The sequence below is a fragment of the Balaenoptera acutorostrata genome, chromosome 20 (genome assembly GCF_949987535.1).
Source record: "Balaenoptera acutorostrata chromosome 20, mBalAcu1.1, whole genome shotgun sequence".
NCBI lineage: Eukaryota > Metazoa > Chordata > Mammalia > Artiodactyla > Balaenopteridae > Balaenoptera > Balaenoptera acutorostrata.
In genome coordinates, this window is record NC_080083.1 from 18083365 (window position 1) to 18101446 (window position 18082).

General features: G+C 57.0%; 1 protein-coding gene across 1 annotated transcript in view; it reads left to right on the forward strand.

Moving 5' to 3' along the window:
• The window catches only part of RAB11FIP4 (RAB11 family interacting protein 4), a 156737-nt gene that overhangs the window by 101074 nt on the left and 37581 nt on the right, over positions 1-18082 (forward strand). Inside the window, exons 4-15 of the mRNA XM_057535579.1 lie at positions 2674-2903; positions 4902-5096; positions 5620-5754; positions 6020-6055; positions 7224-7323; positions 7607-7710; positions 8808-8948; positions 11271-11352; positions 12182-12319; positions 12428-12586; positions 13726-13869; positions 14958-17552. Coding sequence (XP_057391562.1) covers positions 2674-2903; positions 4902-5096; positions 5620-5754; positions 6020-6055; positions 7224-7323; positions 7607-7710; positions 8808-8948; positions 11271-11352; positions 12182-12319; positions 12428-12586; positions 13726-13869; positions 14958-15074 — 1581 coding nt within the window. The 3' untranslated portion in view covers positions 15075-17552. The remainder of the gene's footprint in view (positions 1-2673; positions 2904-4901; positions 5097-5619; positions 5755-6019; positions 6056-7223; positions 7324-7606; positions 7711-8807; positions 8949-11270; positions 11353-12181; positions 12320-12427; positions 12587-13725; positions 13870-14957; positions 17553-18082) is intronic.

The window sequence follows — 18082 nt, forward strand, 5'->3', positions numbered from 1 at the left end:
TGAATCCTTCATCCTGCCCTGTACACTCCCCGGAGCTCTCCCAGGGCTGTTGTGAGAGCCGAACGGTGTGTGTGGGAGACAGACAGGATGCTTTGTCAAGCGTGAAGGGCCGGGCAGGTGTGGACTCTGCTTAGTCAGAGGATAAAGATATGCCCAGGAGGTGTTGGTCTAGTTGGGAGGGAGGGACCCCTGTGGGGTGTCTGACCCTTCCTGCTGCCCCTGCTGTGGCTGAGACAGGCCACCCGAGGCCACTCTTTCCACCCTGGGCAGGGCCTTGGGCCAGGTGTCAGGAGTTATGGGTGTGTCGCTATATGTCGCCCCTCAGGTGAGGGGGTTGGTCCCCACCTGTGTACCATGAGTTGGGTGTTGGGACAGAGTGCCTGGCAGAAACGCGGCGTCCGTATCTCAGTGTCCAGTGAGGCAGACGTGAGTTGGCCAGAAGCCAAGCCAGATGCTTAATCACGGGTGGTGGGCTCCACTTGGCCCCCTGCCTGCCTTCTGGGGGCCGGGTGGGCGGCAGCCTCTTGCGGACCCCTGCGGACGCGGTCCCAGGGGGAAAGCATGGGCGTTGGTGACTCACGGTCCAGTCCCGGCCCTGCCACTGACTCCCACGTGGCCCCAAGCAAGTCACTTCACCTCCCTACACAGAGGGGGAAGGAGACCCACCTCTCAGGGCTGTGAAGACGAGAAGAAACACCCACTTGCAAAGTGACCAAGCCCTGTTGTGGGCCACAGAGCAGGGACTCCCAGCCAGTGCTGCCTTCCCCCTGCCATGTGTCTGGGAGGGTGAAAAGCTGCAGGTGGAGGAACAGAGCACACACCTTGCTTCTCCACAAGCCCCAGCTCTCCATGGAGGGCCTCTCTCCGGGTGACCACACACTAGCCCGGACATTCCCTGCTGGGGGCAGGAAGGGGGCGGCATGTGGAAGTTGCAGCATTAGGCGGAGTGCCTGGCCTTCATAATCAGTACTGTGTTCCTGTGATGTGTGTCTCCTCATGGTCACCATGGGGTTTGAAAATCCATGAAGCGTGGGTTGCGTCAGTGATAAATGGAACCAAGCGAGCGGTGCCCAGAGGCAGGTGGGACCCTCTGCCTACCGGCCAGTGGACTTCTGGCAGGTGACTCACTGAGCCTTGACTTCCTCGTTAGTAAAATAGGGATGGAAATCCCTGTCCTGAAGGGTCATGAAGCCCAAATGGGGTAATATATTAACTCTTGGCTCCGTCTCTGGAACTCGGTGGTGGTTCTGTAAATGTTGGTTTCCCTTTCTTTCTACTGGGACAGCTTCGGGCTTGCAGACAAGAGCTTGCTTAGGACACAAGATGTGATAAGGTTGGGAGCTGTGTGGGATCGATTAGTGACATGTAGGTGCAAAGGGCCGCGTGAACACTAGGGGGGAGTTTAATTACACAGCCCCTCGGCCTCCGCAGTCAGAGGCTCCTGGCTGCCTGATGCCGGCTTTATTGGTCCATCTGGTGCTCAGCCCGAGTCATGGCACAGGCAGGAGCCAAACTCATTAATCGCCATCTGTTCTTAGCCCTGGCGTGTGTCTTGGTGGGGACAGACCCCCTGGAGAGCTGTGCACTCACCAGCAGACAGCTGTGCACACGCCTGGGCGGCACAGCCAAGCTGCTCGCTGACCACCTTCCTTGGATGTCCCTGATCCTGTTCTTGTCTGAGATGCCCCGAGGCTTTTCACAGCCCTTGTTACTGTTACTCTTCTTGTGGTCCTGGGGCTGGAGGACGCACCTTTAACGGGGGCCCTGCCAGCCCTAGCTAAGGAGCACGCTGAAGAACCTGGGGAATAGTTGACATCTCCGGTGGGAGCAGGTGGAGGCCGTCACCTCCAAGGTTCCTACTTTCTCAGGGGCAAAGCAGCCCCGAGAAATGGTTTGTAGAGATCTGCCTCTCGGACTAGGTAAACTCTGAATAAAACCAGAGCTCTTCTCCTGTAAGATGGTTTTAGCAAAAGGTTTGGGCAAATCTTTATGGTGCGCTGACATTGCCGGACAGGGTGCTAGGCACCGAGGACCAGTCCAAAGCTCAGGCTTGAGAGACCTAGAATTCTTGCTCCCCAGCTTGGCTGTGACAGGGCCAGGGCAGATCTGTGGCCTAGACTTACCCACTGAGGTCCTGCTGTGACACAGCGATCCCTCTGTAAGATTCCATCGCCATTCTCAACTTACAGAACTGAGGTTCAGAGGTGCTATTTGATATGCCCAGAATCATGGGGGGCAGACCCCATGCTGGGCAGTCCCTGTACCGTGCCACATCAAACTCTGCTAGGTCAGAGTCATTGTCACTGGGGCTGTGCCTTTTTAATCACTAAGAAGCCTTCTCTGGGTCGCTTGGCTTCCTGTGCAGACTTTGTGTTGGGGACCCTGCCAAGCAGCCCAGGGGCCCTGGATGATGCAGCTGGCCTGGCTGTGGCCCTTCTCCATGGGTGGCTGTCCCGGAGGTTCCCACCCCTCACTGGCCTTGCATGAGAGGTCCCCGAGGTGAATCATCTGCCAGGGCCTTACACCCGAAGTTTCAGTGTCTGGGCTTCCCGGCACTGCAGTCCGTGCTGTCCCCGCCATCCCTGGCCCTGCTGGCGTCCTTGAGGTCTGAGGAGCAGTGCTGAGCCTCGGGGAGCCAGGCTCACTCGCGCTGCCCCCCTCTGTCTTCCCCAGGGCAGCGAGGTGCCAGACCCCACCTTTGCTGATGGCGAGCTCCTCCCCAGGGAGTCCGGCTTCTTTCCTGTGGATGAGGACGAGGCCATGACGCTGGCCCCGCCCGAGGGCCCCCAGGAGTCCGACATGGACGGCCCCACGGAGAGCACCCGGAGCCTGGAGGGGCCGGTCGGGATTCCTGCCGAGGAGAAGGATGCAGGGCTCGGGGGCCTGTTCCTTCCAGAGGACAAGTGAGTTAAAACTGCCTGGAGCTCCACGTGTCGGGAGAAGGTGATGGTCACGGCCGGAGATTTGGAGAGGGAGGAGAGGGCTTCCGGTATCAATCTTACCATACGAAATTGTCGATTTTTTTTTTTTTTAATTTTTATTTATTTATTTATTTATTTATTTATTTATGGCTGTGTTGGGTCTTCGTTTCTGTGCGAGGGCTCTCCCCAGTCGTGGCAAGCGGGGGCCACTCCTCATCGCGGTGCGCGGGCCTCTCACCATCGCGGCCCCTCCCGCTGCGGAGCACAGGCTCCAGACGCGCAGGCTCAGCAGTTGTGGCTCACGGGCCCAGTCGCTCCGCGGCACGCGGGATCCTCCCAGACCAGGGCTCGAACCCGTGTCCCCTGCATTGGCAGGCGGACTCTCAACCACTGCGCCACCAGGGAAGCCCCGAAATTGTCGATTTTTAATCATGTTCGACCTTCAAGAAAAAGGCAAGTTCATATGTTTCAACCTAGTATATTTCCTCAGTGCCAGGGTTCGCAAACCCAAGTGGCTCTGGGAATCACAATGTCGAGGAGGGGTCCTTTGGAGCTGCTCATCCGTGTTGCTTCCCGGGGGCGGTCCATCCGCTGCGCTGGTGACCAGCCAGCCCAAGGACAGCTGGTCATATGGCTAATCATCTGCCACCTGATCATTCGGGGTGTTATCTGGGGCCAGTCACCAGGAGGCAGCCAGCAGCAGGGGTGCCGAGAGATTTGGTAAAATTTACAGGAGAAAGAAGTGAGGAATGTGACTAATTCAACCCGAGGTGCTCAGGAGCCCGAGGACAGATAAATAAAGTAAGTAAATAAAATAAGGTGGAGATACCCAGAGACCTAATCTTCAGCGCCCTATCATTAACGCTGTGATTCTTAGATGGAAACCAGGGTTCCTCAGGGGCACAGTTTGAAAATCACTGTCCCATTCTTTGAGTGCACAGGCTTATCAGTAGGTTGGAGAGATCCTAGTTTACGAGTTAAGGATACGCAGAAACTGCTGCACAGCGACTCAAGGGAAGATATGTTTTGGCAGGTGATGAGTTAGTTGTACTTCTTTGTTCTTAGGTTGTAGACAGGGTTCAGCCAGCCACTGACTCTGTCCCAGGCCACACTGGGTCACCCGTGAGAGGCCTGGGGTCTCTGACCTGTGTTCTGTGGCATTAGGCTTCTTTGGACTAGAAATCCGCTCTATGAACTAGGAGAAGCATCCTGCCTACTGGCTCATTGTTGTTTATTTTTAAACCTCATTCATTGTTGGAGCATAAGCACTTACACAGAACTTGAAAAAGGGAGGAAAAGTGAGAATGAAGGGCAAATAACTTACTTTACTCATGGTCCCACCACCCAAACCCAAGCCCTCTTGCCTTTTAAATATTTTTATTTCCTGCTTTACCTTCTTCTGTGTAGACCCTTTACATGCTTAGACTTATTATGTCTAAAATTTTATATCTAACTTTTGGTTTAATTTTTAGTTTTAATTTTTAAAACTTCAAAACAATTTTTTTTTAAGTTTAGTTTTTAGTTTTAATTTTTAGAACGTTTTTCAATCAAAAACAACTTTCACAAAAAAAAAAAACAACTTTCACTTTTAATTTTTCCACATTACTGCCAATATTTTTTACAAACCTATCCACAATGATTTGAGAGTCCATAATTTATGTGACCATTTCATTTACTGATGTATAGTATAATTTAATAGCTAATTCAGTGTAGCTGTCCGTAAACCATTAAGTTGTAAGCAATGTTCGGCTGCTCTAGGGCAGCATCGGTTTGAACATCTCTCGTGCAGAAACCTTTTCTGTGGTGAGGCGTTTCCCTTAGGATGAGGTCCCTAAAGTGTGCTTACCAGGTCAAGAAGTACAGGCTTCATCAGGCTCCTGGTATCTTGGCGCCCGTGGACCTCCTGGAAGGTGTGGCCAGTTTCGGCCCTGCAGGCTGTGGTGGCACCCCGTTCACAGCCGACCCTTGTCTTACACTCAGGTCCCTGGGCCGCACTCCGTCCATGACCACGTCGGACCTCTCCACACACTCCACCGCCTCACTCATCAGCAACGAGGAGCAGTTTGAAGACTACGGGGAGGCGGATGACGTGGACTGTGCCCCCAGCAGCCCCTGCCCCGACGACGAGACCAGGACCAACGTCTACTCGGACCTGGGGTCGTCGGTGTCCTCCAGGTGGCCCCTTGGTCTGGAGTGGCATTTGGGGTCCAGGAAAAGTGGCAGAACCAGTCCAGCCTCTTCCTAGCGGGGGTTCAGCTGGCAGAGTCGTGAGCTAACTGGGCTCTGCTCCTATAGTGGTGGGGGGGAGTGGCCGGGGGGTGCTGCCTTTGCACCCTGATTGGGGGTCTGGAATTCCTCCTTCCTTCTGTCTTGGGGAAGAAACACAACCAAGCTGGAAGGCCAAAGGCTCCAAGTGGCCTATTGATACCTTCCCGCGCAGCTGAGTCATTACTCCGACGTTAGCTCTCAGTTGCCTTCTCTGTGAAATGGGTACAACTCATTGGCTTCCTCTCTTTGAGAGCACTGGAGGAGGGAGATCTATTGCTGTACTTCCACTCCCCACCCCCCCCCCCACCCCCAAACACACACACAAGGCTCACAGGTTTTGGAGAATCTAATAATAAGCTCGGCAGGACGGGGCAGGGCACCAGACTGGACAGCAGTTCAGAAGGTGATTTCTTTCCCTCTCACGCCCCAGCGCGGGGCAGACGCCTAGGAAGATGCGGCACGCGTACAACAGTGAATTGCTGGATGTTTACTGCTCTCAGTGCTGCAAGAAAATCAACCTGCTCAATGATTTGGAAGCCCGACTGAAAAACCTGAAGGCCAACAGGTGAGGCCCCGGGGCCCAGCATAGGGGCGGGTGGGGTGGGCACCAGAGGGAGAAGCAGCGGGGAAGGTGGCCCCGCTCTGTCCTGGCAGGTGATCGGGGGCTGCTTCTCAGGGCCAAGCTGATTAGTGAGGGCAGGAAAAAGCCTCGCCCGCACTTTGATCTCTTGCAGCCGGGGCAGAGGAAGGAGTGGGCTAAAGGCCTCTCTGTTCAACCATCCTTTCCTCTCTCTCCCCCTCTCTCCCCCCACCCCACTCTCTGTCTCTAGCCCCAACCGGAAGATCTCTAGCACAGCCTTTGGACGGTAAGGCCTCCCTCGGGTAGTGCGGGTTGAACGCTGTCCCCTCTCACTGTGCTCCTGCTGCCAGGGTGGCCGACTCCGTGCCAGCAGCCCAGACCCAGCCAGTGCCCTGCGTGCAGCTGGACGTGCAGAGCGGGACGAGGCGTCCCAGGCAGTGCAGGCAGAGGAAGCTCCACTTGCGAGAAAGCGGGGCTGGCCTCCTCGCCAACCCCATCCCTTGTCCCTTCTGTCCCTTCTGTCAGCGGGCGGCCTCTCCAAGGCCTCCGTTGCCCCTGCCTCAGGCAGGCACACAGGGGTGCCCTGAGAGGCACAGCCGCCCTCACGGCTGCCGGTACCTTTCCCTGGGCTGCGGAGCTGGCAGCTCTACCAGCAGAGGCCCTGGGCTTCCCGCTGGCAGAGATGGGGCGTGAGTGTCCCCCCTGGAGCTGGTCCCTCTGGTCCAGGTTAAATCCTGCACAGCTGACCTCCTGGGCCTGCCAGGGTCCCACTCCCGCTCTCCTGCTCACTCGCCCCAGTTCCACACCCGGGGCTCTGGGAGCTGCCGGCAAGTGTCCGGGAGCTGGGGTGGGACAGTCTCTTGGCTGAGACCCTGGCTGCTGGCTGGGAGGGGGAAGCGGCTGGGTTCTGCCTCAGGCAAGAGTTACCTGGACAGCAGTGCCCGTTTCCAGTCCCAGCCACCGACCCCACCGTCCTGCAAAGCCTGGGTGGGTCTCCCTCCCCCTGCCCACCACCTGGGTCCCCAGAGGTGTAGCGGGAGCGGCTTGGTAGAGGGCTGGGTGGTCTCAGGGGCCCCAGGCCCTCTGCCGGGGCTGTGGTACCAGGCTGCCTGCACGGGGCGGTTTTCCAGGTGGAAGGGGCCGGGGTGGGGGGCTCCTCCACCAGCTCTGGTCTATGGCAGCTGCCCGCTGGAACACCAGTGTGCACAGCGTACTGACGCAGCGGGAAAGGGCTCTGATGGATCGGCCATGTCTGCCGGGGCTCAGGAGTCCCATCTGCCGTCCTCAGAGCAGAGTGATCTCTTGAGTTCAGAAGTCAGGCCACTCTGCTCCCCTGACTGGGTGAGGGCACCCTCCCTGGGGTCCCGGGTGCTCCCCCAGCCCATAGCCTGAGTCTGGACCCCAGTCTCCCCAGGGCTCCCACAGCCAGACATGCCTCCCCCCACCGTGTGCAGGCAGCTCATGCACAGCAGCAACTTCAGCAGCAGCAATGGCAGCACCGAGGACCTGTTCCGGGACAGCATCGACTCCTGTGATAACGACATCACTGAGAAGGTGAGCCTGGGCGGGGCGGCGGGGATGTGACATGGGCGTGCCCCCTGGGGGTGGGGGGAGGGGCTCCTGACGGCTGCCTGGGGACTTGGGAGACCCTGTCCCTGCCCAGGAGTCGGGGATAGGTGGCCCCGATCACATGGGCACATCCACCCCCAGCCCCACCCAGCACAACTCTTCACTCACAGTCACGCGGGGGTCCTAGCTGTCAGTCCCACCATTGTTAGGTTCTCAGTCCTGTGGACTTAAAGGTTTCCTCCACCCCACCCCTGCCCCCCTACGGTAGGTGAGTTTTCTGGAAAAAAAGGTGACAGAGCTGGAGAATGACAGCCTGACCAACGGGGACCTGAAGAGCAAGCTGAAGCAGGAGAACACACAGCTGGTGCACAGGTCAGGCCCGGCCTTGGCTGAGACGCGGGCGTGGAGGGTGGTCCGTGTTACTGAGCCTCCAGGAGAAGCTGGGCGGAGTGAGGTGGGGTGGCTAACCTGCAGGTCCTTCTAGCTCTGAGGGTCTGTGATACGTCAGCCCCTGGCTGTGGGCCCTGCCCATGCTGGGTGCCCAGGAGGACAGGTCTCTGGGGACAGGGAGACAGGCAGAGCTTGACCTCGGCCCCCCAGGTCTGCAGCCCCAGCTCGGGTGACAGGGAGGAGTTGGGATCCATTTCCTGTCTCTCTCTGTCCCACAACGATGAGAGCCTGACCTCCCTTCTGGGGGACAAGCTCTGCAGAGGGAGAGGCTGGTACGAGTTGGGGGCTCACACCTGCCACCGGTGGGAAGGGTCCAGGCATTGCTGCGCCCTCCGCCCAACAGAGGCCCACTGAATGTGACTCAGTGCGGTGGTGCGTGTATGGTGTAGTCCTCACAGGATGGCATAAAACTTGGTAAACTGATGCCCGTCCAGGGTCTGGTCCTCAACCTTGCAGGGCCCAAAGATGAGTCCTCTTGTACACCCCAGAAGTTCAGCTCCATGGAGGGACTGTTGCCAGTGAAAGGTGCCCCAGACTGATATACCAACTAGGCCGCCAGTAGTGGGGTTACGATGTCCACAGTGGGGCCTGGCCTTACCCGGCTCTGGCAGGCTCACCACCAGCCAGGATGTGCCTATCTTTGCGGTCAAGGTGCCCAGTGAGCTGAGCTATTGATCAGAGGGGGACCAGCCGGGAAGGAAGGGAGCAAAAAGAGTCGGTGAGGCCTGAGGGCTGTTTGACCCACTGTGGCGAGGCCAGCCCTCTCCGTGCCCGCCCTGGGAGAACCCCTTCAACTGCCAGGACTGCCCCCTCCCGGCTCCGGTGGCGGGTGTGGCTGGCACGCCTCTCCTTAGATGCTGTGGGGGTCCCTCGTTCATCTGTCAGTGAAGCTGCCGGCCCACAGTCGGGGTATCAGGGTCTTGGGGTCCAGGGCTCCCAGTGGTCGCAGCCTGGGCTGGGGGAGGAGAGTCAGGCCGCAAGAGCTTGCCCTGCACTGGAGTCCGCGCCCCTCTCCTCAGGGTGCACGAACTGGAGGAGATGGTGAAGGATCAGGAGACCACGGCCGAGCAGGCCCTGGAGGAGGAGGCTCGGCGCCACCGTGAGGCCTACAGCAAGCTGGAACGGGAGCGCAGCACAGAGATCGAGCTGCTGAACACCAGGTGGGCCCGCGGGATGGCCCAGTGCCCTCCGCCCTCTGATGCGCCCTCACACCCAGGTCTCGCCCTGTGGGCAGGCGCCGTTCCCATTGTATGGATGGGAAAACTGAGCCCCAAGGGGAAGCCTCCTGTAAATCTACTTCTGATACTTGAACACATGGATGTGTTCTCTAGGAAGCAGGTAAAAGAATGTTCGTAGTAGGTACAACTGGAAACGACGCTTGTCCATCAATAGGAGAATAGGTTAAAAAGAAAAACAAGGGCTTCCCTGGTGGTGCAGTGGTTGAGAATCTGCCTGCCAATGCAGGGGACGCGGGTTCGAGCCCTGGTCTGGGAAGATCCCACATGCCACGGAGCAGCTAGGCCCGTGAGCCACAACTACTGAGCCTGCGCGTCTGGAGCCTGTGCTCCACAACAAGAGAGGCCGCGATAGTGAGAGGCCCGCACACTGCGATGAAGAGTGGCCCCCACTCGCCGCAACTAGAGAAAGCCCTCGCACAGAAACGAAGACCCAACACAGCCAAAAATAAATAAATAAATTAATTAATTAAAAATGCAACTGCGAAAAAAAACCAAAAACACAGTGGTCTTGCCCTGAGTCCTGTGCTGGGTCTGATGTCCAGGCTTGGAGCGCCCCCTGCTGTCAGATTCTTCCTGACCCTGAACACTGGGGCGCACTGACCCCAGGCCCCAGACACCAAGGATAAGCAGGGCTGCTCCCGGGCCTCGGGTATGGCTGTTGGAACCTGCGGCAGGCAGGGAGAGAAGGACGGACCTGGGAGTCTGGCTTGGTCACCCATTAGCTCCTTGACGTTGGACATACTCGGTCACTCTCCGGGCCTCAGTATCCATCTGTCAGCCCTCCCTGGAGAGTGACCAGGAAGGCAGGTCGGCTGATGCACGTGAGAACACTGCACACAGCTGAGGGCTGTGATGATGCCAAGGCCCTCCCCTGACACAGGCCAGGGAGGCCACCTGGGCCCCCGGCAGAGAGGATTGCTGCCCCTGCCCTTCTCAGGCCCCCTGTGGCCCCGGTCTCTGAGCTGAGCCTCTGCAGTCTGACAGGTCCAGCCGGGGTGGAGGGTGGGTTGGGAGGTGGGCTCCCACCTTGTACCTCACGGCTGGCAGGCAGGTGGTCCCCTGCCTGCTGAGGTCAAGCAGGCCCAAAGGAACTTGGTGGGCCAGACCCCTGTGCAGCTGGGTGAGACCTCCCAACTCCCCGGTGCCTGAGACCCGCTTTGTCCCCTTTATTGACCAGGGCTTCATCTTAAGCTTCCACGGGTGTTCTAGAAGCTGCTGTTTTGCATCTGTTTCTTAATGAGGCTGGTACCTCATTAAGCATCATGTTCTCTGCCTGCTCCTGACAGCTGGCCGGTCGGCTGGCCTGGGAGAGGTGGCTGGGACGCAGGTGGTGGAAGAAGACCGTGGGAGCGCGGACCAGGGCTGAGGCCGAGCACAGAAAGCCGGCCCTCTTGGGAACTGTCCCCTAACCCGTGCCCCTGTCCAACTCCAGGGGGCGCTGTTCCCACAGATGCTGCAGGCAGCGCTCCCAGAGTCTGCAGCGAGCTTTGTGCCTCAAGAGAGGTGGCCTCGTCAGGGGGGTGGGGGTGGGGGGTCTGAATTCCCCTTAGGCCCTGGCCCAGGGGCTTCTCCTGGGGAGCCCAGAGGGCAATGGGGGCCAGGAAGCCCTCTCTCCACGAAGGAGGACATAACAGTGGGAAGGAGAGGGAATGCCCTACCAGAAATGGCCCTGCACTGTCCTGGTGCCACTGGCCAACGGCCCAACTCACCTACCCCTCTTCTCAGGTCACTGAAAACTGACCTGGACAGTCCCTGGTGAACATGAACACAGAGGAACCACTGCCCGTGGGCGTCAGAGGCAGCTGCAGCGAGCTCTCGGAGGGCAGAGCCCTGGGGGAGATGCGGGGGAGAAGGTTGCCTTCCAATGGTGAATCCTAACAGGAGGGCCCTGCCCCAGATGCCACAGGAGGACTCTCCACTGACTACCCGCTCCGCAACCCCGGGGGTGTTCAGGCCCTAAGGAGTATGCAGAAAGAACCTTATGTTCTTATTCATTCACAAACAAGCGTTTCCTTTTATCCAAAAATAATAATAACTCAGGGTCTTTACCATTTTGCTTTGGATGACAGGAAGCTCAAAGCCATATTACCATTTGGAACAATTATTCATATTCTCCTTCTCTTTCTCTTTCTCTCTCTCTCTCTCATTTTCTGGTATGTACCCCCCAGGGAGCGGAGAATTGCTGCAAACTGTCAAATTGTAAGGGATTCTCCATTTTTGACATTCTTGTCCTCCTTTCCCCAGGGTGCAGCAATTAGAGGAAGAAAATACCGAGCTTAGAACGACAGTGACTCGGCTGAAGTCACAAACAGAGAAGCTGGATGAGGTAAGCAGCAGGTCCAGGCATCGCTCAGACTTGGATCTTGAGCCAAATCCACAGAGAGGCTGCATTGGCCATCGGAGGCCTTTAGTTTCTAGTTTCTGAAATTCTAATAAAATTGCTCTAGCCAAAAAAAAAAAAGCATCAAACATGAGTAATAATTCATTTTTCCATATTTCTTATTTTCCAAATTTTCTATAGTGAATATCTATTTCCTTGTATTATAGGGTAAAATAATAAAGAAAAGAAAGAGGTTAGCTTCTGTTTGGGGTCTTACCTTCTTTTTTGTTAATTTATTTATTTTACTTATTTATTTTTGGCCGCATTGGGTCTTCGTTGCCGCGCACGGGCTTTCTGGAGTTGCGGCGAGCGGGGGCTGCTCTTCCTTGCGGTGCGCCAGCTTCTCATTGCGGTGGCTTCTCTTGTTGTGCAGCACGGGCTCTAGGCGCACGGACTTCAGTAGTTGTGGCTCACAGGCTTAATTGCTCCGCGGCATGTGGGATCTTCCCGGACCAGGGCTCGAACCCGTGTCCCCTGCATTGGCAGGCGGATTCTTAACCACTGCGCCACCAGGGAAGTCCAGGGCGTCTTACCTTCTTATTCAAGTCCATCTGGCATCATTGAAGGGCTTCAGAGACCTGAGATTTTTCTAGCTGTGTCTCTAGACTCCTAGGGGATCTGGCCATTTCTTTAATCCGTGCCTCGGAGGGCTCTGTCCAAGGGGCTGGTCTGATGGCCCATTTGTCGAGGTGGCTGCCCCGGCCCCCAGCAAAGCCCCTGGGGCACCGCGGGCCCCCTGGGAACTCTCCCCGTGCCCCGGTCTCCCCGGCTCCAGGAGCGGCAGCGCATGTCCGACCGGCTGGAGGACACCAGCCTGCGGCTCAAGGATGAGATGGACCTGTACAAGCGCATGATGGACAAGCTGCGGCAGAACCGCCTTGAGTTCCAGAAGGAGCGGGAGGCGACGCAGGAGGTGGGTCCTGGGCCGGCAGGTGCCAGGGCTCCCCCCGACCCCCACCACCCCCGCCACCCCGCATGCCCCACGCCCCCGCTCCCGCCAACCAGCCTCTTTCCCCCACAGCTCATCGAGGACTTGCGCAAGGAGCTGGAGCACCTGCAGATGTACAAGCTGGAGTGCGAGCGGCCGGGCAGGGGCCGTGGCTCGTCCTCCGGCCTGGGCGAGTTCAATGCCAGGGCCCGAGAGGTGGAGCTGGAGCATGAGGTCAAGCGGCTCAAGCAGGTGGGCCCTGGGAGCCTCTGACCCACGGGATAAGGTGTCCAGGTCCCCTCCGGGTGGGTCTCCTGTGAGGGGCTGAGGGCCGTAGCGCCCCCTTCCCCGACGTAACTGCCTGCTCCTCCCGACACCCTCGTCGTCAGGGCTGCTGGTCCCCGTCTCACGGCTCAGCCAAGGCAGATGGAAATCCCAGGGGCTCTGCTCAGCATCTGTGAAAAGAAGCAGACACCAGTCTTCTGTCCTGGGCACATGGGGTGGGGGAGGAGACTCTACCCAGCCACCCAGTAGTGCCTCGCTGCGTTGGGTTCTCCCAGGAGCAGACCCCGCGCCCAGGATTCCATTTCAGATGGTTTCCGGAAGCACTCCCACGATTGGAGACCAGTTGGGGGTGGGGGAAGCAGGATCAGGAGGGGGCAGTGACCCAGCCAGGGCGTGATGCCGCGGGAAGCCCGCACCCAGAGACCCTGAGTTGACCACCCCCGACCCCCGGAAGCAGAAGTGCTGGAGGTTCAGCTCCCACAGCAATCCTAAACCCCAGCCCTTCTCAGCCACGAGGGGGCGCCCTAGGCCCCAAGTGTGAGCAGTTAGGAGCCTTTAGGCAAAAGCTACAGTGCAGGGCTGGTCACCAGGGTCTGGGCAGGACAGTACTGGGCCTGCTATACTCAGGAGCGAGGGTGCCCCTGGAAAGAACTCCCAAGAGCGGGATTCCTGAGCCCAGCTGCAGGAGGAGCCAAGGAGATGAGCTGACCAGCCAGCCCAGAGATCCAGAGCATTGCTTCTCCTCACCAAGGGCCAGTGTTGGAGAAGGAGCCACTGGGTGGGCGGTGTCCTCACACAGGGCCTCCGGGGCCCCTCTTCTGGCTCACCCACCTCCAGGGAGGAAGGGGTGGCCTGGAGCCATGCCCCTGTCTGGAAACTTGGCTCCCTGAGCAGGGCTGTAACTCCTCCTCAGAACCCCAGGACCTCCCAGGACCCAGCCCTCCTCCCCCTCAAGCGTGGCAGACGCCCTGTCATCTGTGGGTGTCCTGAACTAGCCATGACACATGCCCAAGGGGAGGAGAGGGTGCTGGTGGCAGTCAGGGAGCAGTGGATGCGGAGAAGTGGGTTCCGGTGAGAGTTGGTACTGCCTTTGTCCCCCTCCCCAGGAGAATCATAAGCTGCGGGATCAGAATGACGACTTGAACGGGCAGATCTTGAGCCTCAGCCTCTACGAAGCGAAGAACCTCTTTGCCACCCAGACCAAAGCCCAGTCGCTGGCTGCGGAAATAGACACAGCCTCTCGTGATGAGGTAATGTGCCCACCGGCTCTCGCCTTGGAGCCTGGCTCCTCACCTGTGAGTCCTGCCCCATCTCACCTGTCTCGATGACAAGCCTCAGGCTGCCCAGGGCCTGGCCCCTCGAAGTCCCCATCTGCAGTGACCCTGAGTGACAGGGCAGAGTGGTGAGGTGAGGAGGCTGCAGGTGGAGTTAAATCCGCTCTGATCTCCTGTATGTGGTGGGAGGAGCATGGGTTTGGGAGCAGAACGGAGTTTGAGTCTTCGCTCTGCCAGGAACATGCCGAAATGGCCAGTTGATGTCATCAACTTATAATCCAGGGGAGGCTGGACGACCCCTCCCCCAAGTCAAGAGGGGAAGGATGCTGGCATTTCTTGGGCACCTGCTTGCAGTATGTCTTCGCTTAATCTTCTGAGAACTCGAAGGCTTTCTGAACACTTGCCTGTCACAGATGGGGAAATCAGGATACAAGATCACCCAACTTACGGAGGGAGAGGGACCCAGGTCTCTAGCTCCAAAGCCCACTCTTTCTGCCCCACTGGGGTGTGCTTATGAAAGATCAGGCCTCCAAAATACCCAGATTAGATTTCAACACGAATCATGAGTCACTGAACCCTTACCCTGTGCTTGGGACACACAGCTAAGAGCTGGCCCCTGGGCCTCAAGGAGCTCCCGGGTGAGCCGGGCACCAGCCTCCAGCCTGCGGGCAGAGGCAGCATTTCAGTTACAGCCTAAAGGACACGGCAGGAGTTGACCTGGAGAAGAACAACGGCAGGGCCGGAGGGTGGTGAGGGGGACATTCCAGGCAGAGGAAACAGCTGGCAGTCTTAAGGACTTTGGATGTCACTCCTGATTATAAATGCCTCTGGCCAGTGTTCTCTACCTTTATCAGAAAATCACCCATACCTGGACTCCTCCACGGGCCAGTGATATGAGACTCTCTGGGGGTGTGGCCTGGGCATCTTCGTGTTTAAGCCTCCCTGAGTGTGACGCCTTAGACTCGTGCCCTGGCTCTGAGCTCTGAGGCTGGTCTTGGGGCACTGGCTCTGCCCGCACCCCAGCCCCGGCCCGGCCTCTGACCTCTCTTTCTCGTTCCCTTCAGCTCATGGAAGCCCTAAAGGAGCAGGAGGAGATCAACTTCCGGCTGAGGCAGTACATGGACAAGATTATCCTTGCCATCCTGGACCACAATCCCTCCATCCTCGAGATCAAACACTGAGACAAGGGGCCTGGCTGCAGAGCGGCCTCGGGACCCCTGGACCCCGGGATTAAGGGCCAGATCCTGCCTGAGGATGCGGCCCAGGCCGGGCTCCCATGCACACTGTTAATGTGTCTCTGGCCACGGTGGTGTAACGTGTACTGGTGTGTATGTGGGGAGGCCATACGCACAGCAAGGGGTGAGCGTGGGCCGTGGCTGCGGGCGCCATCTGGGCTGTTAGCCGTCCTTGCACTTTGTGGTCCCTTTGCAAGGGGCAGAGGGTCCCCGAGGTGGGCGGGGGCGAGGTCGGCGGTCAGGAGTTACTGTAATGATGAGAGCTAGAAGCTTGTGTTTCAGATACTGGATAAAATGATTCTACCTCTGGGGACCAGGATTAAAAAGTACTCTAGTGAGACAGGCTCTTCCACCCCATCCCTGTTTCCCCCTGGGAGTGGGAGCAAAATTACGATCTTTTCCAGGAGTTCAAATGCCTCACCAACCTCTTCGGCCACCTTTTAGGCCCAGGTGCTTGAGCTCGGAGAGGAAGAAGGAGCGTATGGGGGGAACGTGTAGGGGCCCCGCACGAGCCCCCCCACCCCCAGCCGGCAGCCCGTGTGAGGCTTATGCACAGTGTGTCCCAAGGACTCAGGTTTGGGGAGGAGCTGGAGGGGGCGACCTTCATCCTGAGAATTCTTGGCGTTTTGAGAGTTCCCCGCAAACTTCTCCATCCCTGCTCACCTACCTCTCCCTCTCTGTTTTGTTTTTTAAGACAGTGAAAACTAAGCAGCGTTCACCTGGGTGTACATGAAGGGTTAAAAGAAAGGGGAAGGAGGCTGGGGACAGTCTAAGGCACGTGTTGGCGTTGGGCAACCAAAGACACGATTTTCGGGCGGGAGCACGCTCAGGTCCCCGCCAGCATCCTTTCCCGTGGATGCCTTTCAAGAGAGGACATGGACGGACCCTCTCGACAGCTCCCTTGGGCTAGAAGTGGGCCTTGCTTACCTGTACCTGGTGATGGCCTTGGGTTTGGATTTTCAGAATCCAAGCTCTGGGCTTGGCTCAGTTGGGTGGTGAGGGCCCCGTGTTCCAGCCTTTAGAAACACACCTGAACTCGGGTCTCAGCCAGGGGAACAAACGCTGTGCTGGTGGGAGAGACAGTTGGGGAAGTTGCAGGGAAACCTTAGTCTTCCATCCTGGTGACACATGGTGGAAATTCACCCTCTGGATCTTTCATGTGATGTTTTGTTCTAGGTGGCTGGGAGTAGATACGGTACTTTGAGTTTTCCAATGTGTCTCAGTTTTGTATGGCTTGTGAATTGTTTCTTTTAATCCAAATACATATAAACAATGTATGGTCTTATTTTCCCCCCTGCAGTTTCTTGTTTCCTTCAGCACTTCTAGTGTGAATAGGAAAGCTTGGGCATCTTGGGGAGGGGTGTATGCAAAGGAGAGAGGGCAGGAGAGGGTGAAGAGGGGACCTAGGGACTCGAGTGTGTTCCCGCTCACAGAGCAGGGCTGTGGCCAGGACTGATCTTCATCCCGTTCCAGTCAACGTTTGCTTTTGTTGGATTTCGTGATTTCTTTCTAAGCGTATGCATGGGATTTGTTTCCTGCAGCAAATCACGGGGCTGCATCGGTCTGATCCAGGACTTTGGGGCCGCCCACACCAGGAAGATGAGGGCAGGGGTCAGTCTCCTGGGAGTCTCTCAACCCCCTAAGGACACTGGTCTCCTTGGGCCCCCCAGGGGTCTAAGCAGAAGCAGCGGTGGAAAGAAGGCACGAGGAGTGGGTCTCTTGAGAATTTGCTGGTAGGAAGGAATGGCATGAGTTAAAGGACAGGAAAGATGATGAATCACGAGGTGGCTTTGGTCTGGGTTTTATATGGGGAGGCGTCCTGCAGAGAGGCCAGCCGGATCCGGATCCTGGTCTGTGGGGGACTCACCCCAGGGATGAGCATTTTATGTGTAACCGTTTATGTGCTGTTTAGCCGCCCTGATGTGGAATTCCAGGGGAGGCCGCAGAGGCCTGAGTTAATAAAGTCACAATGCGGGAAGGAATCTCCTCCAAGCGGAAAGCGGTGGAAAAAGCTGTCAGCCTGCAGGGGGCGCCACGGGAGCGGACTCCCGCAGGAAGCGCTAGTCGGGAAGGCCCCTCGGGACCTGGTCTCTGGACCGGGCTGACTGTAAAATGAGACTGAGTTCCGCTTAACACACGCCCCATGTTGAGTCCAACCTTCTCACTTCAGCCAGAATGTATCAGATTGGCTTTTTAAGAGCCTGTAGTTTTTTAGCCTGAGGGGGGCAGATGCCGGAGGGGTCCCAGCCCCACAGCCTCTGGGAAGGTTCCAGAGCTGGACTGACTGCTCCAGGTGGGGCAGAACGTGCTCTCTTCCTGTGTTTTCTCCTTCCTTTGTTTTCCGGTGGAGCGTTCTGCTTTTCTCTCTTCAGCAGTGGGGCTGCTAGATAGTATACAGGATGCCCAGTGAAATCTGAATTTCAGGTAAGCAAATGACTTTCAGTAGGTGTTCCCTGCAGTACTTGGGACACATTTTAAATGGAGAAGCTTTTAAAATTCTGATAACTGGGCCCAGTCCCCAGAGGTTCTGATTCCGTCGGTGTGGGGTGTGGCCCAGGCATCAGTGTTGTTTTTTTTTTAAAGAATTCCCCAGGTGATTATAATTTAACTGGGTGCCCCATGTGGGTTTTGGTTTTGCTAAGCCTGGCAACTGTACCAAGTAGGGATTAGCAGTAACTTGTGTGAAGTTTAGAGGTGTTTGGGGAGGGGGTTCTGCAGCAGATTCACATTTACATGACTCTGAGCTATCCTTGCATTCAATCAGAGCCCCAACAAAATTCGTTGAACCAGCAAGTGTTAAAAAAAAAAAAAAAAAAAATTAACTTTGAATTGCCAGAGTTAGGCAAGTTATCTTAAATGCGTAGATTCTTCAAGAATTGTTAGAGAGAAATTATCCTTTATCTATAAACATCTAATACACTTTATTTCTCACCTATTAAAAACACAAAGCTGGA